Source organism: Borostomias antarcticus (genome assembly GCF_949987555.1).
Source record: "Borostomias antarcticus genome assembly, chromosome: 24".
Taxonomy (NCBI): Eukaryota; Metazoa; Chordata; class Actinopteri; order Stomiiformes; family Stomiidae; genus Borostomias; species Borostomias antarcticus.
In genome coordinates, this window is record NC_140257.1 from 10,422,666 (window position 1) to 10,448,157 (window position 25,492).

Genomic DNA, 25,492 nt, shown 5'->3' on the forward strand with positions numbered 1-25,492 from the left:
AATATGGAATATACCCACTTCTTTAAAATCGAATGTACATACTGTTAACATTTCTGCTACAATATACCCACTTCAGAGTGTACCCCCTTCTTTAAACACCACTAATGTAGTTAGTTACTAAGTTACTAACATTTCTGCTACAGTATACCCACTTCTTTAGTCACCACTACACCCCTGGTTAAAACCAGCTAATGTGTACCTTGATAAATCCAATCAGAATAGGCATTTTAAATGACTTTTTAGCAATTTTATTATAGATTCCATAGACAAATATTTCAAAGTTTTATATACAAACTATATAAAAATGCAAACATGCTCCGGCTCTCTTACAAAGTTTGGAATTATAAAATGTACCATATCTGGTATAACAGCATGTAAATAGAGTGGTAAAATAATTTAATATAGTAAAAACAATTTTCCCACAAATAAAGATTATGGCAGCAACATGAGTACGTCCATCATTTCCAGTGCCATAACGGTAAGCTTTAAAATGCATCTGTTACAGATGGTAAATACGAAATGTCTGTATTGAGGTATGTCTTTAAAAAGTCAGTTCATGGGAGATCACATGCGTTTGTCACCGACCGTGGACCCAACAAACGACGAGTTGGGAAGCTGCTTGAAGAAATCTCTTAAGCCAGTGAGTTCACGAGTTAGCTGCTCGATAGTTTTGTGTAGTCTGTCGTTCTCAGAGTTCAGTTCGATCATTTTCTCCTGCACGTCCAAGTTGCGCTGCTTAGCTTTGTCCCTGCTTTTCCTCACGGCTATGTTATTCCGTTCCCGTCTCTGGCGATACTCTTGACTGTACCTGTCGAGACCCTTCTTCCCCTTCTCCTTTCCGCCTTTCCGAGGGGAGGAGTGGGCTGAGCTCACGGAAGAGAGCGGCTCTGGGGTTGTTGGTGGGGTCGGCTGTCCCATGGGCAGGCTCACCGAGGTCTGTGCGCAGGTTTCTATCTGGGAAGGTAGCGACGAGGACATGTCACTGTCACTCCACTCCGACTCCTGCTTGATCGGTGCACAGAAAACTCCCTTGTCAAACCCGCCCTTGTCAAACCCGCCACCTTCGCGTTTTCTCTCGAATTCCTTTTGACTCCCAACAATTGTGTACGTGTTGGTTGACAGCTGGTGCATGTTGTTGGACGTCGAGTTTGGCATGTAGAAGTCATTCTTCTCCTGCTTCACAGTATTGAATAGGTCAAGGAAAAGTTCATCGTTGCAGAGCTCCAGGTTGGGCACCGCCGTCATGGACTCGATGTAGGAGCTGAAGTCTATTGCACTTTCGTCGTCGTACATCGCAGAGGCTGTGCTCAGCTCGGCCATGGTGCTGCCTTCGCCCGACACATCCCCTCGCCCGGGCTTGCACACCTCCTGAAGACCACTCAGCTTATTGTCGTAGAAGTTAGCAGGCTCCATTGCCCAACTCATATTGCATCGTGGAGACACACGCTGCGAATCCTGGCTGTATATGTCACACATGAACTCGGGCTTTCTCCACGTGGGATCGGATGTATTCAGGCGTCGTTAATCAGAACCAGTTCTCGAAATGTCTCACTAACAGCACTCTGTTAGAATAAAGCGCCTCTCTTCTTCCACCACTACTTTGCTTCTAAGTAGCGCGGTTTAATCCGTGCTTGTTAAAAGCTGTCACAACACTTATAAGTATCCTACTTCTCTGGATCGGTAGACTTTCGCGGAGTGTGTTTTGTATCTTCTCCGTGCTTACGTCAAAGGTCACGTGGTGTCAGGAGCTCTCATTTGATGAGAGGAGGGTGTGCTGTCGTGCCACCCTCTTCCTACTACCATTATATTGACAGGCTCGTTATTTCATGTTTATACAGACTATCATTCGTCTCTAAAAGGCTGATGGAGCAGATGGGCTCAACAGTCAGGTGATAGTCGTGAGATTTTGGGCATGATTGTGTACGAGTTATTATAAGCACCACCTTTCTGTTTTTTGAATAATTGCCTCAGATCACACTAATTTGCTGCATGAGTGAAATAAAAATGTTATTTAATAGACCTGGGAATCCAATAGATGGTTAAGACCATCAAAGCCAATCCAACAGTGAAACGTAATACTTATCGTAAGTGATGTATGTGTGTATGAATTCTGGGAATTCAGACCGAGAAAAAAGGCATTCAGTATTTTTCCATATCTTTGAAAGCAATCAAGACCCTTCTTCAGACCAGCCAGATTCTGCTGACATACATGTCACATACGCCACCTTGTGGAAAATGTTGGTCACTGACGTAGCAAAAAGTCCCTTGTTCGCGTCTACATCCAATCTATCAAAAGGACGCTAGGGTACAGTGGCGACAAAGAGTTTAGAATACCAATATATTCTCTTTGGTAGTGATCTATGAACAGAATCCAAAACAATGACAAATGTTGTGTTGATTTTTCATAACATTCCGAACCGGGTGTTCTTTATTATGTCCTCTGAGTCGATTGGATCTTGACGTTCGTCTTTGGCGCCACCCAGACGCTGACGCCACCCAAGGCCGAGTTGGATGAAACCAAACCATAATTGTGGGTGCACCATCCTACATCGCGCAACAATACAATTATAACATCGATACGATTGGATACGGGCCAAAGATAACAATGTGTTATGAGCATACAACAATTATTCATTCAATCGCTACTGTATTTTCGAAACCTTATATCCAACGGACAACCTGACAACATCAACAGTGGAACCAGCCCCTTCAAGTACATGGTTGGCCCTCTAACTGTAGGTTGCCATTGGCTCAGAATTCCCCGCGAAACTTACGTCACGTGCACAATTTCGCGCCATATTCATTATAGTCGGACGCATACTCGAGATCAGGTAAGATGAGCAACTTCTCAATTTTATATAAGTTGTTTGCAACTTTCATATCTAGTCAACGCGCAATGAAATACACACACAGAAAGAGTACATCCGTTTAACTCCATGGAAACGATTGCCTCATTCCTGGTTTAATTCCTCGAGTAATGCACTGTGAGCATCATGGCTCTTTGTTAGAAGTTGGGAGTTTAAAATAACGCTGATGTTGCTTGCTATCTAACGTCAGACACGTGTCAAGCATCACATTTTAACAGCTAAAATACCACTTTATTTTTAAGGAGCTCGAACAACAATGTCTTCACCAACATCAACCCCCGGTGGCCGTAAACGTGGAAGGAGCGACAATCCACCCACTCGTAAGTTTACAACTTCCCATTAGCTAGCTATCTGAAACATCATTCAAGTTTAGACTCCTAACTAACGTTATGAGAAGACAACTACGTTACGTGAGCATAGATCGGCAGAACAGCGGCTCCTGCCAAATCTCTCAGGAGGGGCAATTGTTGCGATGATGGTTAAGGTGACCTCAATGGGCTAATTAACCTAAAACAGCTACAGTTAGTAGCTTGACATTGTCACATTGCATTTGACTTTTTTTTTCTTGTCAACTCACGTAGCAATACCACCAGTAACCAGATGGCATTAAAAGACAAGGGTTGTTCCTTAGGTTATATAGCCCTGTATAGCTTACAATATTTGTGGACAGCTACATCCTGGAGCAAATTTTCAGTCTTGAATAGTGTTTGGCTCTACAATAAATTAACTTGAATGAAAAATGGATTAACATTCCACAGTGATCATCAACAGATGGGTTACTAAATACACCTTTGCATGTAAAGACTACGTTAGCATTAATGAAAAATAGACTCTCACCATCATCTGATTCAGTTATCACAGACCTACATTTTATTTAGATGCAGCAAATCCAGAATAAAGAGCAGTGTTACTGGGGCTGATAATGTGCAATGGATAAAACTATTTACTTCTTACATTTACATCTAAAAGTGGGAGTATGCTACCTTTTATCTTCCTATTTCATTTGATTTGACATAGCCTACTGCTACATACTACTCCCTACATACTATCAGGCAACTGTCCATATACATCTTTGATGTTTCATGCTTTTTCCCCTTCTCTGAGAGATGATGCATGCTGCCATCAGGATGGAACAGGAAAAGTAATGTCTGAAAGGGGCTGATTGGACTGGTATTCAGAAGCAGGACCGAGTGTCCTAGCTACTAGTGTAACACTGGTAGAATGGGATGGGGGGGAAATCCCAATTTTCCCTTTGGTGATGCGTCGTCCAATCGCCAACCAGACGTTCCTGGTGACAATACTTTGAACTTGAACATTACACTTATACTATTTCACAAGTGTTGATGGCAGAGAGTTTTTAGATGTATAAGCTAGACATATAACCTGCTGTGCAACCTACAGTTACATGGTAGCTAATGTTTTCCTGAAAATTCTATTTGTTGTAGCCAGTTGTAATCGGGTTGTCAGGGCACCTTGGAAGTAGTCTCGCATAGCCAGACCTATCTCCACACTTCGTTTACCCTAGCATTAGGCTAGCCCTGATGCTTTCTATAACCTTGTAGCTTGTGTCTTTGCAGCCTCGAGCGACGGCCCACTCTCCCCTCCCTCCCAGAGGCACCGAGGTCTGGACTCCTCCGCCGGGGACCTTCCCCCCATGCCCACGTCCCCGGCCACAGATGTGCGAAGCCCCGCGGCCGCAGACGCCTCCCTGTTCTCCAGCCCCCGGCCCTCCGGTAGCCTCCCTCCCCACTTCCGCCGCCGTCGGCGCGGCGCCGCCCACTCAGGGAGCTCCGGCCCTGCACCCAATTTACTCAAAAGCACTTCATTGTTCCCAGCGCCCGTGTCTGGTGTTTGTCTGTAGTTTAATCCGCCTGCGTGGTTCTTTCCCTCTCGTTTTCCCGCCCTGCCAGTTCTCCCCAGCGAGGTGGACATGAGCTCCCCGCTGATGTACGGGACCCCCAGCTCCCGGGTGGAGGGGACGCCCCGCAGCAGCGTCCGCGGCACCCCGGCCAGGCAGCGTCCCGACCTGGGCTCGGTCAGGAAGGCCCCCCAGGTGGACCTGCAATCCGAGCCGGTGAGCGGAGCTTAGTCGACGCGACTGACGGCGTCAGAATCTTCGACCGCGATCGGAGGGATGTGTCACAGCTTACGTTGTTCTCTCTCTCCCCCCCCCCCGACCACACACACACACAGCTGTCTGGAGAGGGTGCAGTGACCAATGAGCAGCCAGCAGGTCAGAGACTGGTCATCTGGGGAACTGACGTTAACGTAGGAACGTGCAAGGAGAAATTTCAGGTATGGAGGGATGCATATGCCGTGTTCATGAATACAAATGTAAAATCTGTCCAGTTTTGATCTGAAACGAAATCATTTTAACTTCACTTATTTTTTCATATGTCTATAGAGGTTCCTGCAGAGATTCATTGATCCCACTTCCAATGAGGATGAGAATGTTGGCCTGGACCTGAATGAGCCTCTCTACATGCAGAAGCTGGAGGAGGTAGGAGTACCCCGCACCCCAATAGCTTTCACATTGTCACACATTAGCCTTTATAAATGAACATTGTAGGCGGAAGAATGGCTCCGTTGGTCCTGAGTCTCCATGGGCCTAATGAGCTACCGTATAACTAGTCTGGCATAGTCAAACCCCCTCACTTCGTGGCATAGTCAGATCTCCACACTTAGTTTATGCTGTGCTAGCGCTGGAGACAGTTCTTTAAACTAATCACGATCGTCTTCAGAGGAGCGGTTGCTAGGTTGTTGTTTCACATAGTCTGGATTGAGTCTGATTGGGCGGACATTAGATTCGGCTGTCACTGATTGCGCAGTAATAGACTAATGACAAGGCTTATCCCCAAAAACCACATCCGTCCAGTCAGACTACCGTATAACTAATGCATTGCCAGTTGGTTGGAATGTTCACACTTAATTTCCCCCTGTAGATCAGTGTTGTTGGAGACCCGGTGCTGAACGTGAATTGTGGACATGTGCAGTCCTTTGATGCCGACCTCTACAGACAGCTCATCTCCTACCCCCAGGTAAGCAAGCATCAATGATCACCCAGATGGTTTCATGGTTTTAAATATCAAATTGTCATGTTTATACTAGTCCCTTTAATGGTGTTTCATCAAAATATAACATGGATCACTGTGTCTAAATGTTACATCACATTTTTTGTAATGTGAATATGCCACATGGAAGAGGGCGATGTTTCTCACTCGCAAATTCTTTTCACAGGAAGTCATCCCCACCTTTGACATGGCCGTTAACGAGCTCTTCTTCGAGCGCTTCCCAGACTCTATTCTGGAGCACCAGATCCAGGTGCGCCCGTATAACGCCCTGAAAACCCGCAACATGAGGAGCCTCAACCCCGAGGGTGAGTCACTTGCGTCGGCTCGTCACACAAACCCCGCAGAGTGAGTCACGCTCATTAATGCCTTCCGCGCCGACAGTTAAACCTGGCGGCGATCCCTAATTGGTCGACTTGATGCATATGCGAGCTATGGGCCTGAGCCAGCTCATCCCATCTGTGTTCCAACCCCCCCCCCCAGACATCGATCAGCTGATCACCATTAGCGGCATGGTGATCCGCACCTCGCAGCTGATCCCGGAGATGCAGGAGGCCTTCTTCCAGTGCCAGGTGTGCGCCTACAGCACCCGCGTGGAGGTGGACCGCGGGCGCATCGCCGAGCCCGCCGTGTGCCGCCACTGCAACAACACCCACAGCCTGGCGCTCGTCCACAACCGCTCGGCCTTCTCCGACAAGCAGATGGTGAGGCGCGGCGCTCTGACTGACAGGCTTTCCTCGGGTGATGCCCGCCACCCAGAGTGCTTAGTTTTAATAATCAGTGTTGGCATCTGGTCTCTTCTGGTTTCCCTGTCTAATACCGTCTCTGCGATGTCCCTCGTCCCTCCTCAGATCAAGATCCAGGAGTCTCCCGAGGACATGCCCGCCGGCCAGACCCCTCACACCACCATCGTCTATGCGCACAACGACCTGGTGGACAAGGTCCAGCCAGGAGACCGCATCAACATCACCGGTCAGTGACCTAGCCTCATGAATAAATGACTGACATAACTAATCAGCTGTGATATACATACTGTTAAAGGGGTAGTGTGCTATTTTGGACATTTAGCCCTATTTTTGGTCCGTCTACCATGAACCTGAAACATGGGGATCATAATTTCACTGATCATTCCAGTATTGAGCTAGCTGCAGTTTTTATGCAGGCTCTCACTGGGCTACAAAGTCAATGGGGCGTACGTACATGCGTTGAAAAACTGATGAATGTGCTTTTCTGAGACTGGAAGCACAGGGTGTAATCTTAAATCTCAGTATGCCCTCCTGTGAAATCTGAATCTGAATATTTTTAGGTGTTTGGCATGATTTGCACATATTCCTCCATGGGAGCAGTGAGAACAAGCGACGGGATCACTTATGTCCAAGCCATGCCAAAGATATAAAAACATTCGGATTGTGATACATTTCACAAGCAAGCATACTGAGACTGGTAAGATTTCACCCTGTGCCTCCCGTTACGGAAAACGCCTTTATCATAGTTTTTCAACGCATGTACGTATGCCCCATTGACTTCCATTGTAGCTCAGTGAGAGTCTGCCTAAAAACTGCAGCTAGTTCAATACTGGAACGATCAGTGAAATTATGGTCTCTGTTTCAGGTTCATGGTAGACAGACCACAAATAGAGCTAAATATACAAAATGGCGCACTACCCCTTTAATATGAAGCCATTTCCCTTTTCCTGCTTTGGCTACGCGGACAACGTTCCCCTAACGCCTCGGTCCCCTTTGCAGGCATCTACAGGGCCGTCCCCATGCGCGTGAACCCCCGCCAGAGCAACGTGAAGTCCGTGTACAAGACCCACATCGACGTCATCCACTTCCGCAAGACGGACGAGAAGCGCCTGCACAGGCTGGACGAGGACGGCGACCAGAAGCTCTTCACGGAGGAGCGCGTGCAGACGCTGAAGGAGCTGGCGGCCAAGCCCGACGTGTACGAGCGCCTCGCCTCCGCCCTGGCGCCCAGCATCTACGAGCACGAGGATATCAAGAAGGTGTGTGCGCGCGGGAGGCCGGCGGGCCCCCCGTTTATCTCAAGTCGAAACAAAGTACAGAAGCCGTGCCGATACGAGGGGTCGCGGTGTGAGGATTCGAAAGCCTGCGATCATTATTAATCCCACTGAAATGCAGCTGTGATCATACCCTTGGCAAACTGACATCCATCCCGTAATTCTGAGTGGTAAATAACTGAAACGGCACTTATTTCTGTTGGTATTCTGCTCTGATGTCCCGTCTATTTCCAGGGCATTCTGCTGCAGCTGTTCGGGGGCACCCGTAAGGACTTCAGCCAGACAGGCAGGGGGAACTTCCGCGCCGAGGTGAACATCCTGCTCTGCGGGGACCCCGGCACCAGCAAGTCCCAGCTGCTGCAGTATGTGTTCAACCTGGTGCCCCGGGGTCAGTACACATCCGGGAAGGGCTCCAGCGCCGTGGGCCTCACAGCCTACGTGATGAAGGACCCGGAGACCAGGCAGCTGGTCCTGCAGACGGGCGCGCTGGTGCTCAGCGACAACGGCATCTGCTGCATCGACGAGTTCGACAAGATGAGCGACAGCACGCGCTCGGTGCTGCACGAGGTCATGGAGCAGCAGACGCTCTCCATCGCGAAGGTGAGGCTTTGGTTGGCTACCAACTAACCGATTGTCAGTTGGAATGTGTTTTGAGTTGCTCAACAATATGTTATGGATATTATGGGAAGCTGCACTGACACTTGTTTCTTTTGGCTGCTCAGGCTGGAATCATCTGCCAGCTGAATGCCCGTACCTCCATCTTGGCAGCTGCCAACCCAGTGGAATCTCAGTGGAACCCCAAGAAGACGACCATCGAGAACATTCAGCTGCCTCACACATTGCTGTCAAGGTGAATAGCAGTAGCGTCAAAGCTGGCTTGCATATTGAATTTTGTATTCTTACGTTGGCCGACCTGACGACAAAACAATCTCTCCGCTGTTCTTGAATGATCACCTCCTCAGATTCGACCTCATATTCCTCATGCTGGATCCCCAAGACGAGGCCTACGACCGCCGCCTGGCTCACCACCTGGTGGCGCTGTACTACCAGAGTGAGGAGCAAATCGAGGAGGAGTACCTGGACATGGCGGTGCTGAAGGACTACATCGCGTACGCCCGCACCTACATCACTCCAAGACTGAATGAAGAAGCTAGTCAGGCGCTCATTGAGGTATATCTAGTTCACTTGTTCATTGCCCCAAATCTGTGTCTGTTGTGTGTTAACAGCTGACCCTGACTGTTTGTTTTCCCAGGCCTATGTGGACATGAGGAAGATTGGCAGTGGCCGGGGCATGGTCTCTGCCTACCCCAGACAGCTGGAGTCCCTAATCCGCCTGGCAGAGGCTCACGCCAAGGTGCGCTTCTCTGACAAGGTGGAGACAATCGATGTGGAGGAGGCCAAGAGGCTGCACCGCGAGGCCCTGAAGCAGTCGGCCACAGACCCCAGGACTGGATTTGTGGACATCTCTATCCTCACAACGGGTATACTATGCACCAGTGACTGCTGTCTTATACAGTGCTTTGTCCATCAACGATAACGTTGACAGCTTCACCCAAAGCTTAAATGGTTGTAGTTAGTGACAGTAGCTTCATATTCAATCAGACTCCAATACAATACAAAAAGTATTGTGATTTGTTGTAGAACAGGGAGGAATTGTGCCCGACTTGACTTGGAGGCTTGTTTTCTGACCACAGGAATGAGTGCCACAGCTCGCAAACGCAAAGAGGAAGTTGCCCAGGCCCTGAAGAAGTTGATCCAGTCTAAGGGAAAGACTCATGCCCTGAAATACCAGCAACTGTTTGATGACCTCCGAGGACAGTCTGAAGCTGTAAGTGGCTTTCTTTTCCTGCCTTTACTCGAATTTAAGAACAGTTCTAACTCATAACGCACACATCACAATCCAGCTATGAGTAATTTCTAATGTAATTTAATGTATTTTCCCTCTTTTGCTTCCCTTTCAGGCTATAACAAAGGACATGTTTGAGGAGGCACTTCGGGCCTTGGCAGATGAGGACTATCTGACAGTCACAGGAAAGACCGTTCGTCTTCTGGCCTGAGGCACCCTGCTCTTATGTACAGTCATTCACACCGTACCCCTGCCCCAGCTTCTTCTGTGCTGAGCTGTAAATGATGTTCGAAATTAAACGATTGCCTTTAATGTTGAAAACTCAAAGTTTAGAACTAGCAATGTATACATAACAGATTAAGATTTTCCATCTATGGAGTTATTGTGGTGAACAATAAACAAATGCTTTTGTATGTAATTTGTGAAGATTCTGAATTGTTCGACAAATTTGATATACCATACAAATTGGATATACCATACAAATTGGATATACCATACATCCTAAGTAACGTGGGCAAAGCAACAATGGCCCCACACAGTCAAGGCCAGAAGCTAGAACCCTCATACACTTATTATAGGGTCAAGGGTGAGATTGCTAGAGATCTCTCCAAACTATGTAGTAATTATGGGAAGCACTGTATGGAATCGCTGGTCATTTTAACCTCACCGGTAGTTATGCCATTTCACTTTTTCCATAAATTGATTAAAATAGAAAGTAGCCGTTGTCTAGTTTTAGGTTTTAAACTATAGGTTATAATGGACAAGACTGAGTAGAAGTCTGGAACGCTGCCTCAGCAGGTTTAATAGATTTTAAACCAAAATGCATTGAAATCGGATCCTTGTCAACATGGGTTGCTCCGCCCAGAAACTCATGCGGTATCTTCCTTGTGCTCTCTAGTCGCTTCTGATGTACGTGAAGATGGCGGTCCCTTCAGGTTTGTCTGCCTCGGTCTTAGGTTTTTTTTTTAGATAATGCAACGAAAGGCACCAAAGACGTTTCAAACGATGTATCTAAAATAGCGAGGCTAGATAGAAAGCGTGCTAGCTAATGTGTGCCAGTTCAATGCCTGACTGGGTGGACTCGTACTGAGCTGGCATGGGCAACCTTACCGCGTTAGCTTGGCAATAAAGAGAAACTGAGTGGTGCATTCGCGACACACCTCTTGGATAGACACAGCTTACTAGCTAGCGATTGTGATTGGAGTCGGGATGAACCTACCTTAAACAAAACCGGTTGGGTAACGTTATCTTTGTTATCCCTAGTTACTTAAAACGGCTAGTTATTCCGATATGGTAGCTAGCACTAGCTACTCTGTAATGTTAATGCTATGTTATGACTAGCTACCTCTAGCTAGTTAGTCTGCCATCTGGTTAGCTAGGCTAGTTTAGTTGGCTAACACTACACTGCGTTAGCCCAAAATTAAAACGGTAAGTTATTTCTTGTTTGCTACATCCGTATCGTTGCTGCGTACCACTGTACAAAGGGGTGGGCTGCAGTAGCTAGTAGCTGGATAGCTTATTCATACGTTACGCGCTAGCCTGCCGGCCAGTGCAGGTGTGGTCCTGAAATGATGAAACTCCTGCAGTTATCATACCAGACTTTTCTCTCTATTTTAGGAATTTGCTGCAGTTGTCTTACCTGACCAGTCTGCCACTGCGCAGTAAAGCGTGCAGTCCTACTGACACACACACACACAACCCTGGCCAAGTGCTCTTGTGTTTCTTAAAGAAAGGGATTGTGACAACTGCCATGGTGTCAAGTCGTGAAATGTCGTGAAATGAGGATTACGTTCTGTAGGTCTAGTTAAGATGAGGCAGCTTTAGCTCAGGAGGTGGTGCCGGTCATCAATGATTGTAGGGTCAGCGGTTTGAATCCCGGCTCCTCTCCACATGTTGAAGTGCTCTTGGGCAAGACACTGAGCCCCAAATTGCTCCCCATGAGCAGGCTAGCACCTCGCATGTGAGAAGTCACCACTGGAGTGTGAATGTGTGTGTGTGAATGAATGTGCGAATGACAGGCCATTGTAAAAGCGCAATATACGTGCAGTCCATTTACCTTCCATAACCTGACTGGTCTGATATAGTATTGGTCACTCTGTTCGTTATTGCATCCATGTTTTTCAGGAATCACAGTCCCACGCAATTTTCGTTTGTTGGAGGAGCTGGAGGAAGGCCAGAAGGGTGGGGATGGCACAGTCAGCTGGGGCCTTGAAGATGACGACGACATGACGCTCACCCGGTGGACAGGCATGATTCTGGGACCACCACGTGTAAGCAAAACAAACAACCCCCTGTGACATTTAGTCTCTAGAGTATAAGTGACCTGTCTCCAGAAGACCCATGTTTTACCATGCTAGCATGTTAACCACTCAAACCTAAACCTGCCAGTGAATGAACCGCCGCATGTTAACACAACACACAAACACTCATGCACGCTCACACTCCTGGAGCCTTCAGTCACACACAGACCGCATGCACACACATTCAATATACATGCATGCACACACATTCTTATACATCCATACGCCACATACAGTTGGATACAAATACTAGTAGGTTGGAGGTAGGGCGCGCTACTCTAAAATCCTTGTAGAGTACGGTGCTGGACTCAAAAACGACATATTATGACAGGGCAGCACATATAAATTGAAGCACAGAGACCAACATTCTCGTTCACCATTTTTTTGGCCAGTTGGTGACGCTGACGCGTTTAGGCTAGAAAGCCTTCATCAGACGTTCTGTGCTTCAATCAAGGAGTGCTGCTCTGCCTGTCTTTTTTTAAAAGACAGCCCTGTCATAATGGACACATACCGTATGAGCATGCTTAACCAATCGGTTAAACTCACTCCTCAGTATAAATACCACCCACCCGTGCCATCAAGTCGCTAGCTTTTCGGTGGCGTAGCTGGCTAAAGCGCCGTTTATGTAAGGTTGTCGAATGTATTTGCGTCGGGAAGTCAGAAGACCTGAGGTGGAACCCAGCGTGGGCAAGTGAGGGGGGAAGCAATGCTGGCGAGCAAAGCAGTGAAACCTGTGACTCATGCATGTGTATGCTTGTATGATATGAACGTACACTATATTGCCAAAAGTATTCACTCACCCATCCAAATAATTTAATTCAGGTGTTCCAATCACTTCCATGGCCACAGGTATATAAAATCAAGCACCTAGGCATGCAGACTGCTTCTACAAACATTTGTGAAAGAATGGGTCGCTCTCAGGAGCTCAGTGAATTCCAGCGTGGTACTGTGATAGGATGCCACCTGTGCAACAAGTCCAGTCGTGAAATTTCCTCGCTACTAAATATTCCACAGTCAACTGTCAGTGGTATTATAACAAAGTGGAAGAGATTGGGAACGACAGCAAATAAGCCACGAAGTGGTAGGCCGTGTAAAATGACAGAGCGGGGTCAGTGGATGCTGAGGCGCATAGTGCGCAGAGGTCGCCAACTTTCTGCAGAGTCAATCGCTACAGACCTCCAAACTTCATATGGCCTTCAGATTAGCTCAAGAGCAGTGCGTAGAGAGCTTCATGGAATGGGTTTCCATGGCCGAGCAGCTGCATCCAAGCCATACATCACCAAGTGCAAGGCAAAGCGTCGGATGCAGTGGTGTAAAGCATGCCGCCACTGAACTCTAGAGCAGTGGAGATGTGTTCTCTGGAGTGACGAATCACGCTTCTCCATCTGGCAATCTGATGGACGAGTCTGGGTTTGGCGGTTGCCAGGAGAACAGTACTTGTTTGACTGCATTGTCAGACATGCATCTTTTCCCAGTACCCCAAATACAAACATGCATAATTAGGGAAAAAACAGTTGTTTTCCTACTATTAAAAATACTGTAACATGGTGCACACAGGCTGCCACCCATACACATACGCACAAAACCTACAGTACATACACAGATTGCCATTAACCAACAAATTGCCCACTGCACAGAACTTTGCTATAATTCTGTTTTCAATGCTCCAAAGGCCGTCATGCCATACACACACGGTTAATGTTCACCACATCAGGAAACCTCATTGGACATAACATTTTCAAGTTGTCCTGTCTCCTAGACACAAACACCAGAGTCATGGTTTGTGTTGATTGCGTATGACGAACACCCATAAAAGAAGATGGCAGCCGATCAGTGCCACATTTTGAAACTAAGTATTACATGGCTGGAATGGGTAAGGAAGTAAATTGGATTGTTGTCAATTATGCTTGAACAAACCACAGATTTTCATTTTGGACCAAAAATGTGAGGTTAGGACTGGCGAGGTCTGTTTGTCTCTGGCGTCCTGTCTGTCAGGTGTGTCTTGTCCGGTCTGTTGGTTCAGTCTTGTCCATCTTGTCTGTCACTATGTGTCTGTACGTTATCACTTCCTTTAAAAAATAACCATTTACAATGTCGGACAAGGTGGGAGGGAAGGAACCATACATCTTCACTACTCTTATTTCTGTTTGCTTTGTTTTGGTTATGGAGGCATGTGAGTGAGAGGCTTCACTTATATCTTGTAAATCTTGTAAAGCAAAATAAAAAAGGGAAAGAAAATGTTTATCCACTGTTAGTATTAATCTTATTCTGTCTCATCTTTTCAATGTTTCCTTCTGTTTCCAGACAAATTATGAGAACAGGATATACAGTCTGAATGTGGAATGTGGACCTAAGTACCCAGAGTCGCCTCCCATCTTTAGATTTGTAACAAAAATAGTTATGAATGGGGTAAATAATTCCAATGGGATGGTAAGTTAAATTATGGTTTACCTATTAAAGGAGCACTTACTCAAAATCTATTGCTGAAAAATCTATTGTCTGTTTCCCATCAATCCACCATGCATACGATGTAAAAATATATAATTTGCTGGTGGGTAAGAACTTGATAGATATAGCTGTTTCTACAACCCCAGAAAAGTGTGATCACGATACATTAGCTAATTTGCATGTAATTAGCATGCACATCACACTTGTTTGAGTTGCGGAAACGGCTATATATCAAGACTGACAAAATACTAACATCCATTGTTGTGGTATTACATTATTTTAATAGATATGCCTGATTTGTCATTCTAAGAGCTCCTCAAGGTATGTTCACTGACTGTTTTTCTTTCCTGTTTCTCCTCCACTCTCTACCTCAGGTGGATGCACGTAGCATACCAATTCTAGCAAAATGGCAAAGTTCTTTTAGCATTAAATTTGTTCTTCATGAGTTAAGGCGTCTAATGATGTCAAAAGAGAATATGAAGCTTACACAACCCCCAGAAGGACAAACCTACAGCAATTAATTTTAAGTGATTGTTCCAACCCACCTGTTAGAAATGGTAATCATCATGAAATATGCTCACTTTACACAACAGTTGCCTGCAAGCGCAACATTGGACTCTTATTACTCATTTACAAATGTCGCTACAGCAAGGCACTGACTCAGTGGATTTAAGTGTAATAGTGCAGAAAGCAGTTCCTCCCCAATCAGTTACTTTCACACTAAGCTTTATGTTTGAGATGTTAAAGGTTGGCTTTAAGAGAGCAGCATGGCACCTAGTGAAGGCTGTACCAGAGTTGAACAGTTAGAATTGATTGAGTTGTAAATTAGTCAAATTTAGCAGGTGTATAGGGATATTCCCTTTACCAGGTATAAGGGAATATATGAATATTGAAATGTGGCTGTAGCCAAAAGATACACTATGTGTGACTTATTATTTTATTTTATATATACATAAATGTGCGTATTTGACACAATTCCAATATGTTTGTTCTGCTGCTCTTTAATATAAAGAGACATTGAAGCCTGTTCTGAATAAAGAAACCTTGCATTTAACTGTTAAAAAGGACATGGTGTATGAATTTGTGGTTTTCTGAAATAAAATTCACTGTCTGACTGTAGTTTTAAACAGAATTTACTTATGTTATTAATCTAAATTACATGCTAGTCTACTAGCTGTTTAATTCTTGGCTCTAAATTGTTCCTGAAACAGTCTATTTAGTACTTTTTTGCATCTGGTTCTTATTGAACATGACAGCTTGAGCACATGCTATGATGAAGCTTTGTATGCATAAATGAGCTCAATGATTAATTACTGGTACCAAAGCAATTGCTTTTAGGATGGATTAGCGTTTGCTACAATAAATAATTTGGTCTAATAATATGCGAACAGTTGGCCTGCATTACTCAATAGTTTCTTTCTTTGCTTCATAGATCTTATATGGATCTTGCGTCCTGGGAGGGAATTAACTCAGGATATGGAAAATGGCAACCCTTTTTCATATACTGTTGGGACCATTAGCATGGCAGAGGTCAGTGTCCTAACAGTAAAGGCACGGCGGATAGTGTAGCATGCGATGATGATGGAGTATAGTGATTCCTGAGCGTCCACTACAGTGGGCCAGGATGACCTCGGTGGATCACCAGGGTGATCACTGTTTTTTTGCTTCCCTCTGTAATATGTAGGTGTGGGTCGTATACCCACCTCCCTTGTTCTCTGTAAAGCGCATTGTGTTGCCTCTGGGTATGAAATGCGCTATACAAATAAAGCTTTGATCGATTGATTGATTGATTGACCTTCTGACCATATCTCTCATCTCCTGTAGAGGCTGGCTGGAAACAGCTGGTCCCGTCTTGAGGCTAGTGCATCACTGCAGAATTAGACCGCCCACGTTGCACTGGACACAACACGCCATGACCAATAGAACAGGGACCAGCAATGGCACATACACACTTCTAATGTGTTCCAAACAATGTGTTCATTCATTGGGTTCACGCACTGTATTTGTTTATAGGTTACTTTTCAAACAGATAGGCTTACATAAACAGTGGTTACATTGAATAGCATCCAAAGGACTGAAGAAAACTGAGCTACAGTACGTCTTCTTTGAGTTCTATTGTAAATTGAACTGGTGTTGAACTATGCAGCAGCACGAACATCTCAGCAGTACAGCAGAATATTAAAACAACCTAAATATACACTGGAAAAATGCTTGAGTCAGTATAGGCCTATGTTAGGAATCCATCCGTTTTATATAATTTACATATCAAAAGTCTTTGTTTGAACTGGTATTACTTGCCATATTAAATTTGCATTGATGCTCTTAAGAAAACAGCTTTGATGTGTAGGTAGGAAATCTTTTATCCATGTCTTGACTTCAGGCCGTATTTAATAAGCCCAAACACCAACCCCTAGAGGGGGCTGCATACTAGTGCATGTTGCTGAGGTGTTCTCTTCTCAGAGGTTTCTAGAGGACGTTATTGCTCTGAAAGGCAGCAGCAGTGTGATGCTGTGGGTGTCTGCAGGCTCCATTTGTACATGGTGACATTATTGTTTAGGACACATGCAGCTTTACTGAGCCAAAGGAAGGTATGGCTCTACCTTTAGTGCCGTGTAATTGTTAGGCCGTGTCCTTATTTGTCCATATTGTGCTTTTTTTGTTCCAAGTACAGTTTATGAAATATTAATTAATATAATTAAGGCGTCATTCAGAACATTCCCACAGTGATTATCTCCACCCTCTTACAGATACCAGACAGAAGGTTAAAGGAATAGTTCGCTTAAAATCCAAATGTGGTTTTGTGTCCTTACCTTTTCTTCCCCTGACTTTTTTCGTCTTAAGGGTAGGTTGGTTTCGTTCTCTCCCTCCAGGCTCGGGGCTGAGGGGCTATCCTTTTACCACCCCGAACCTAGGTGAGGGGGTCACCCGGGCTATATATCCGGGCACACCTCCAGGAGCCACGTCACTGTTTCGTCATCCACTACCGTCAGGCCGCGCATTCCGTTGAGTGTCTGATTTATCGGACATTCCTGGATGACGTGGTCTGCGGCTTGTTCCTCGGTGCCGCACAGGATGCCAACCCCCATCTGTGCATCGATGAGCGGAAGCGTCTGACGCCGGTCCGGAGACGATTAAGCCTCACCCACGCCAGTCTAGGTAAGTCCATCCCGGTAGGGGAAGGACCGGCGGCTGGGATAAAATCACAGAGTCTGGAGTTGTTCGCTTCCCACTCTGCATGCCAGGTGGTGTCCGTCCATCCTGCCTCACTGATGTTAAGATCTCTGCATTGCTGCAGGAAATCCCGTGCGGTAAGCACAAAAGGGTGTCTCGACTTAAGACCCTGGAGAGGCTCCGCTGTTAAGCAACGACAGTTTTCAGGACTGCTACGGTGGCCGGAAATAGATCTGTTATGACGCTATCGCTGTAGCTGTCAAAATCTTCTGACCAGTCTGACCGGTCCCAACGGCCGGTTGTACGTGTAGATGTTATAAAGGAGGGGCTCCAGAACAGATCCCTGTGGGACGCCGTTCTTAAGGCATCGCAACCTGCTTCGCTGTCCGCTACCGGTGGTCAGGGTAAAGCTGCGGTTTCGGACAAGCTCCATGATCATGCTGACCATATGCCTGTCCGGCAGCAGACGGAGCAGCTTGCGGGTGAGGCCACGGTGCCATTCGGTGTCGTAGGCAGCCGTCAGGTCTATAAAGACGGCTCCGGCCTTCTTTTTGGCCGAAAAGCTGTCCTGTATGTCTTCTTGATATACGGTCGATCTCCCATGTCGGAACCCGGCCTGCTCCTGTGGCAGTAGCAGATAGATGATTGGTTCAACGTGGGCGTAGATGAGGCGCTCGAGGATTTTGAAGGGGATACATAGCAGGGAGATGGGGCAGTAATTCTTGCCGTCCCCTTAGGGTTGTTCAGCTTAGGGATCGTGACAACTAGGGCTCTTCTCCAAATTTTGGGGATTTTGAGTTGGCGCAAGCAGGGAGCGCTCTTAACCAGGACTTCAAGACAGGCACGGCATGCAGTGTAAGCTCCGGGCAGATAGAATTAGGCCCCAGAGCTTTCCCTGGCTTTACATGCTGGAGGGCCGCAGCGAACTCCTCCAGTGTGAATTCACTATAGATGTTACCGCTGCTAGGAGTGGCCTTCGAGAGGTCAGACACTTTTGCCACAAGACATGACGATTCGCGATCTTTGCCCTTGTATGTCCCACTTTTCACATTTTGTTTGCAGAGATGGGGCAGTGACGGGGGGAGTGTCTGGACCTACCAGTGAGGTTGTTATGGATGCTTCATGCCTTGCGGCTGGAGTGTGAGAAGTCGATGGAGTTAAGGCCTCCTCCCAGCGCTCTTGCCTCCTTCGGCTGAGTCTTGACAGCAGGGCTGAAGCAAGCCTGTCTGACTCAGCTCCTGGGGGGGGCCCGGAGGAAGGCACAGTAGAGACTCTCGCACTTCGCATCCCAGCACGGTTTGTAGCTGTTGTGATGTCCGCTTGGGATGGATTTTTTGTCCGCTTTCAACAGTATGCCGCAGAGTTCCCGGTATGCCTCGTCCATGTTGTTAGTGTTAGGTGGTGGGAGGCACCTCGTGGATCTATGGGTAAGGAGGTGGTAGCGTTTCCAGTTGGCCTTTCGGAAGTTCCATTGCTTCAGCGGCTCGCTCGGGACGAGGTCCACGAGTTTAGGCATGGTTATCTGCGATGGTCGATGTTGGGATCTCAAGAACTTTCCTACCATGCCTCTATCAGGGAGCCGGTTATCAACGCCGACACTCGCGAATGCCAGGTCAGAATTCGTCCCAGTTTTCCAGCGACCGGAGACAAAGCTGGCTGCGCCCTTGGGATCATACAACAGGGCCAGGCTGTTGTTACCTGCCCAAGCAGCCAGGTTCTCTCCGTCGGGTGTATTGGTGCTCTTCATGCCAGCAATGTAAGCCGCCTGCATAGAGACGGGTGGGGGAAGACTGAGATACGCTGGTGTGATTTGTGAGGGCGGAGGCTTGTAGACGTTGACAATTTTAAAGCCGGCAACGTCCACGCACAACCACTCAATCCCCGAGCCAGTCGGGATTGGTCGGCGAGAGTCCAGTTTAGCCTTTAGTGGATGAATGTAGCAAGGACAGACCCAGCTAAAGCCAAATTTGGGAGAATTAGCTTATCTGCTGTTAAGCAGTGGGTCTCCTGGAGGAGGATGACATGGGCCTTTGTGGTGTAGGCCAGGTGTTCAATGACGTCAATCTTACTGGGGCTGAGCCCTTCGGTGTTCAGCTGTAGAATTCTGTGTTGGGAGCCGGCAGGGCTACCCTCCCTGCCTGTGGCAGCTGAACACCAGCCCGGGTGATGGCCCTCAGTTGGCAGACTTTGCTTCGCTTGCAGTGGTTAATCACAGCTACTGTCGGGGTGCACCACAAGAAGGTGTCTGCCTCGCCCCCTGACTAATTGAATATAACAGTGATTTAACAGCATCTGACATCTTAAAGTATTGTAGGTAGTTCTTTACTACAGTAGGTACCATTCTAGTTGGTGCTGTCTCCATAATTGCTTTTCTTACTTGAGGCTGCAGTATATTTTACCTGATGTGATTCACTGGACCTTGAGTGTATGACAAATGCTCCCGTATTATCCTCCTATCTGAGAACCTTTTCCGTTGGAATAGGTAATCGTTGTTCCTCTTCTGCTCGTATGAACTATGGTGTCCCCCAGGGATCTATTTTGGGCCCGTTACTTTTTTCTATATACATGCTTCCTCTCGGCGATATTATCCGCAAATACAATATCTCTTTTCACTGTTATTAGGATGATACGCAATTATGCATTCCTTTTAATCCTAGTGATCTGGCCAGCTTAAACACCCTCAATAATTGCATTTCTGACATCAAAGGCTGGATGTCCGACAATTTCCTCCAATGGAACTCAATGATGGTAACTCAATGATGGTAAATCAGAAATTATTGTTTTTGGGCCTAAAGGGTCTATTAAATTAGTTCAGGCTAATCTCAGAAATGAAATTAGTCTTCAAACATCAAACAGTCTGCTAGGAACCTAGGTGTAATTTTTGGCTCTGAACTTTGTTTTGAGGAGCAAGTGAACAATGTTGTGCGGTCCTGTTTCCTTCAGTTAAAGGAGTAGTAAAGGGAAAATGCATGTTTTTGCATTTTTGCCTGTCCCTTTAAAGCAGCCCAGGGTGTGGTAGTGGCATCTGGTGGTGAGTTGGGATTAGAATGGTAATACAAGATAGCTAACATTAGCAAAGTAGCTAGACTAATGCTAGGAAGCTAATTTAATAGAATAATAGCTATGATCTTCCATCCTTCCAAGTTACACTATCTTGTACAGGAAATTGCTCTCCATCTTCCCGTGCGGTGCATTCAAAATGCGTTTATTCCTGCAAATGCCTCTGTAGAACAACATGGCGGCATCCGGGAAATAAGGGCCCGCTCTCCTATGTATATAAAATGACTCATTCTAAGATAGGGAAATGCAACAATTATGTTTTTCAATAGATTATACACTAATTAAATATACTCATGAATATTATACAGGGCTTAGTCTGACTCAACGGATGTAGGTGTTGGCAATAAACCTTGTCATTCGTTGTCACACTGCCCAATCAGTGGTGAGACTGGCGATGCAAATTAATCTGATTCGGGCAAAGAGATTCTCTCGGCACCAATCAGATTCGATCCTGACTATTTTGCAAGAGCACCGTCGCACCGTATGCGAGACTATACAGGGCTTGACATGCAGATTTTCAAAGTTACTGGCCCCAATGTTGTATCACTAGCCTGGAAGATAGAGCCAAATTTTGCTAACGCTTAAACAGGACATACAGGGCAAGCATTTTATAGAATCAGATATCAGTGGTTTGTCACTGAGTGAAGAGTGCTTCTACAAGTGGTTGATCATCATCATGCCCCAGAAGAATGACATGATACAAGTACATGTACTGTAAAGTCAATGTTTGTGATGATAGGGTCTAGTCAGCAATTACTAAGAACTAAACCTTCAAACATATTAGCTAGTTAGCTAGCTATTTCACTTAAGAGCTTGAATTTGTTTTGTCTTATATATATATATATATATATATATGATCTCAAAGTAATATTTGCACTGACCCGAGGTGTGTTAAAGTGTTATTTACTGGCCCGGAGGTGTTCAAGACAGCAGCGGGCCAGTGCTTATGGCAAGCCCTGTTATATTCAATTTCCACCCCAAAAAATGTTTACCATTATTTTATTTTCACCACTAGATGCCGCTAGAAATCCCACACTGGTCCTTTAAAAATTGTTTCCCAGAATGCTCCATGGTAGTACATGTCTGGCTATAGCTTGAGTTGAACATTGTTTAACTCAAGCAAATGCACCACATATTAAAAGAACATGACAATGAAAGATGGACGCCCAGCCGCATGAATCCGAAAAAGTTAAAAAGATTCTTACTTCCTGTAGGCCAACTCACATACACAGTAGTGTTTTTGTGCATTGGCTGTAAGCCAGCGCACCTAGAAGAGCGAATGTTGGGTTGTCCCTCCCCTCCGTTGTTGACCTGCAGTCTGTTGTTGACCTGCAGTTCTATGTTGCTACCACAAGAGGCAGTGGTCCCAGAACATCAAAACAAAAAGACTCCACAGATTTCCCAGGTCAGCTGTGGCCGAGAGGATAGTCTCTAGCAATGCGAAGATTGTGAGAAAGACTAGTATTTTATATACCATCAAGATGTCTGGCTGTTGCGTCTACGGGTGTACAAATCAGCGTTCTAGTGGCAAACTTTATTAATTTCAAGAGGAAACCGGCCTTTTCAGAACTGGAGTCGCCTGTGGCTACAAGCCATTAAGCGTTTGCGGTGCCCATTTTATATCAGGTAAGTTATTTTGACTACCTGGTTTCACTGGAATGTCTGGTTGAAATGTAGAGTAATATCTGAAGTAAACAGTAACCCATAACCTGGCTGCATTCTAAGCTAAAGCTAAGTTCAGGAAATGAAACCTAATGATAGCTAGCTAACACGCTAGCTAGTGTTAGCTTGCTAACTCAAGGCCCGGGGAGTCGGAGATGGCTAACGGCTAGCAACACCTAATGAAATGGTGAGTCTTTATGCATTTCAGATTGATCATTTTGGCAATGTGTGTGAATTTGCTGCTATGTGAGAGATAACGACCTGTTGTTGCATGTCGTTGACAAAAGCTTCCCCTTATGGTGTCAGAACGATGGCTTCTGAATGTGATACAGTAGCCCAGAGATGGTTAGCACTGGCAGGGCTATTTTCAGTTTGTTAAAAGGCGTTGTGGTGTTTGAGCACAAGTTGTCGTACTCTTGTGATGAACTTCGTTTTGGTGTGGAATTATAGTTGTTTACGTTTTGGTAGGAACAATTAAATTGTCCCAAGTGTTGCAAATTATTGGTACCCCTACCAGTGGCGATTGCTCCTATAGGCCAGGGTAAGCCTGGCTTACCCATACAAATCCAAATAAAAAACTTGATTTTTGCGCCTTCTTTCAGTGAAAGAAGGCACGGAAATCGACTTTCAGACTTTTTGACTTAAATGCGTCTTGTATTCTGCTTCATTTTCATCCGTGTATAGCATTTTGGTAGTGCTCCGTCGCCCCCTACAGTCCACTTTACGGTCCGTTGACACCGGTCTTACTAGCTCATTATTCACTTAACATTGAAGGCCAGGTAAAATGATTCTAGCTTACGGAGGTCAAGACCAAATCAAATCAAGACGCAATCAAGACCTGGAGCGGTAGGTTAATACGCCTAGTAGCCTAGTAGGCTAGTAGCCTAAACACTGATTAGTGAAGTAGGGGAGTAGGCTATTGAGTGCTGTGCCTAAGGGGGTGTATTTTATCGTCCTGTCATTCCTCTTCGTGGTGCTTGACCATTGTTGTCATATAATGGCTCTGTGGTTTATTTAGTGTGTCCCTAAAAGCTTGGTTGTTTCGGCCTAAATATTTCCCTCTTATTCGCTCGCTCTCAAATTATTGGCCTTTGTTGATGTGTTAAAAAAAACATCAGTAGCCTAGGCTACTATAGTTTTCCTGTATGTTTTAACATATGAATAGCAATGCTCAGCGCCCTTCTGGTGCTGTGAAACCCATCAGGGCATGCTTTGAAAGCACACCCCCCAAAAAATCGTGCTTCGTTGGTCCTGGCTTACCTGGTTCTAGGACCAACCAGACGCCACTGACCCCTACGTGCGTAGTTTCTCTCCCTATCTGCGAGTGTGTACAGGGTGTGCAGGGGGAGGGGGTTGGGGGGCATTGGGAGTAATAACAATGTCGGAGAAGACCCTGTGCAAGACCCCAAGGTATCAAAATCAACCCGCCGATCTCCACTGCACAAGTAGAGTAGTGGTGAGAGCATTGGACTCCCACCCTGGAGACAGGTTGAAGACCCGGTGGGGATGACTTTATGGGACTATACCCCAAACCTCCACATATTCATCCTTTCACTCCAACCTTTACCCCTTGCCTTATAGATCAGATCCTGTCCCAACCCCAACCCATATTCTAACCCCAACCCACACTAGGGACTGGAAGAAGGACACCAAACCCACCCGCCGATCTCCACTGCACAAGTAGAGTAGTGGTGAGAGCATTGGACTCCCACCCAGGAGACCGGGGTTCCCGGTGTGGATGACTTTATGTTATCATCAGTGTAACTGCTTTAGCCACTGACTGCTACCATTAATGTTATGGAAGCTGCTGCTAGTTGTTGTGAGCCCATGAGCTAACTGGCTATCCCGCTCTCATTGTGCTGGATTAGCATTGGAAGCATTGGAACTGATGTGTCCAGGTGACAAGACCCGTCTTTATTTATCAGACATTACCGTCCTACTAGTCCTGCACAGAAACAAGCCAGCCAATACCACACACCAGTGTTTGCCATGTCTCTGCTATGATGTTATTAGCCTCTCTTACTCTGAAAATGTAATTTAATGTTATTTATTGCTTTATAAATGTTCTTAGCCGGTAGACAAACATACTCCAGGAGCTTGCTCGATCGCCTTGTTGAGAGGGGTGAGGGAAGAATTTTTTACAGCTCACTTATGTGTACCCAAGTATACCCTGGGTGATACTGTTTTTTTTTTGCTTCCCTCTGGAATATGTAGGGGTGGGACGTCTGCCCACCTCCCTTGTTCAATGTAAAGCGCATTGTGTTGCCTCTGGGTATGAAATGCGCTATACAAATAAAGCTTTGATTGATTGATTGAATACACATAAGCCAGGCCTGGCCTGGTTCTGTCCCCTTTTCCCAGAGACCACAACGCTGCCATAGACATACATGGGGAATGAAACAACTGTAAACACCGGCGCTTGGTGGCTTCTAAATAAAAATGGACCCAATGATTTAAAACTTGATAATTCAAAGAGGCATTTTTGACTTCGAGTGATGGACAGAAAAAAAATTGTTTCTTTCGCCAGCCGTCTCATTCCCCATGGGGGGAAAGTATTTTTGGGCCCAAATGAGTCATGTGACTTGTAATACAGAGCTTGGCCACTACGCCAAATTGCTTTACAGCCCTGGGCCAGGTTTCCCAAAAGCTTCTCTCGTTAAGAGGCTCTTTAGCCCATTCAGTTGACCAATCAGCGACCAATCAGAACGCTCTAAATGAATGGCCCAAGAGCCTCTTAACGAAAGAAGCTTTTGGGAAACGCAGCCCAGAGCTGTTCCTGGGGGCTTGTAATGCGCTTGATGCACCTATTTCGCTTCACTTGCACTTTACCGTGGTTAACGCCGCCCATTCGCCTCTTGCCATTGACTTTTCATGCATTCTAATCTTTTGAAAATTTTGCTTGGCGTTCAGTAGAAATATACCTTTAGGCAATTCAAGTAGGCCTCATGTATTTTCATATCCTGCCTCTGCGAATTTATTCACACACTCCATGTATCCTCCAAAATATTTACATTTGAGAGTAGCATAATGCTTGAGTTGTGAGAAACTAA

At 46.0% G+C, this 25,492-nt stretch overlaps 3 protein-coding genes across 4 annotated transcripts; 2 read left to right on the forward strand and 1 right to left on the reverse strand.

Annotated features, from left to right (window-relative positions):
* Positions 1-238: 238 nt before the first annotated feature.
* Positions 239-1,659, reverse strand: cebpd (CCAAT enhancer binding protein delta). The gene has a single exon (XM_084457996.1). The coding sequence runs from the start codon at positions 1,474-1,476 to the stop codon at positions 565-567; it is 912 nt and encodes a 303-aa protein (XP_084314122.1). The 5' UTR covers positions 1,477-1,659; the 3' UTR covers positions 239-564.
* Positions 1,660-1,980: 321 nt separating this feature from the next.
* On the forward strand, positions 1,981-10,058 carry mcm4 (minichromosome maintenance complex component 4). 2 transcript variants are annotated; one of them, XM_084457988.1, is made up of 17 exons: positions 1,981-2,084; positions 3,110-3,187; positions 4,445-4,600; positions 4,778-4,941; positions 5,061-5,162; positions 5,272-5,367; positions 5,810-5,905; positions 6,105-6,243; positions 6,419-6,639; positions 6,787-6,907; positions 7,681-7,940; positions 8,190-8,555; positions 8,678-8,805; positions 8,918-9,125; positions 9,208-9,436; positions 9,650-9,783; positions 9,917-10,058. In XM_084457988.1, the coding sequence occupies exons 1-17, from the start codon at positions 2,036-2,038 to the stop codon at positions 10,010-10,012; spliced, it is 2,643 nt and encodes an 880-aa protein (XP_084314114.1). In that variant the 5' UTR covers positions 1,981-2,035; the 3' UTR covers positions 10,013-10,058. The 2 variants fall into 2 exon arrangements, with proteins under 2 accessions (XP_084314114.1, XP_084314115.1); XM_084457989.1 differs by lacking the exon at positions 1,981-2,084 and having other exon boundaries at positions 3,059-3,187.
* Positions 10,059-10,715: 657 nt separating this feature from the next.
* Positions 10,716-15,598, forward strand: ube2v2 (ubiquitin-conjugating enzyme E2 variant 2). The gene is made up of 4 exons (XM_084457998.1): positions 10,716-10,736; positions 11,926-12,071; positions 14,406-14,531; positions 14,924-15,598. The coding sequence occupies exons 1-4, from the start codon at positions 10,721-10,723 to the stop codon at positions 15,068-15,070; spliced, it is 435 nt and encodes a 144-aa protein (XP_084314124.1). The 5' UTR covers positions 10,716-10,720; the 3' UTR covers positions 15,071-15,598.
* The last annotated feature ends 9,894 nt before the right edge of the window (positions 15,599-25,492 follow it).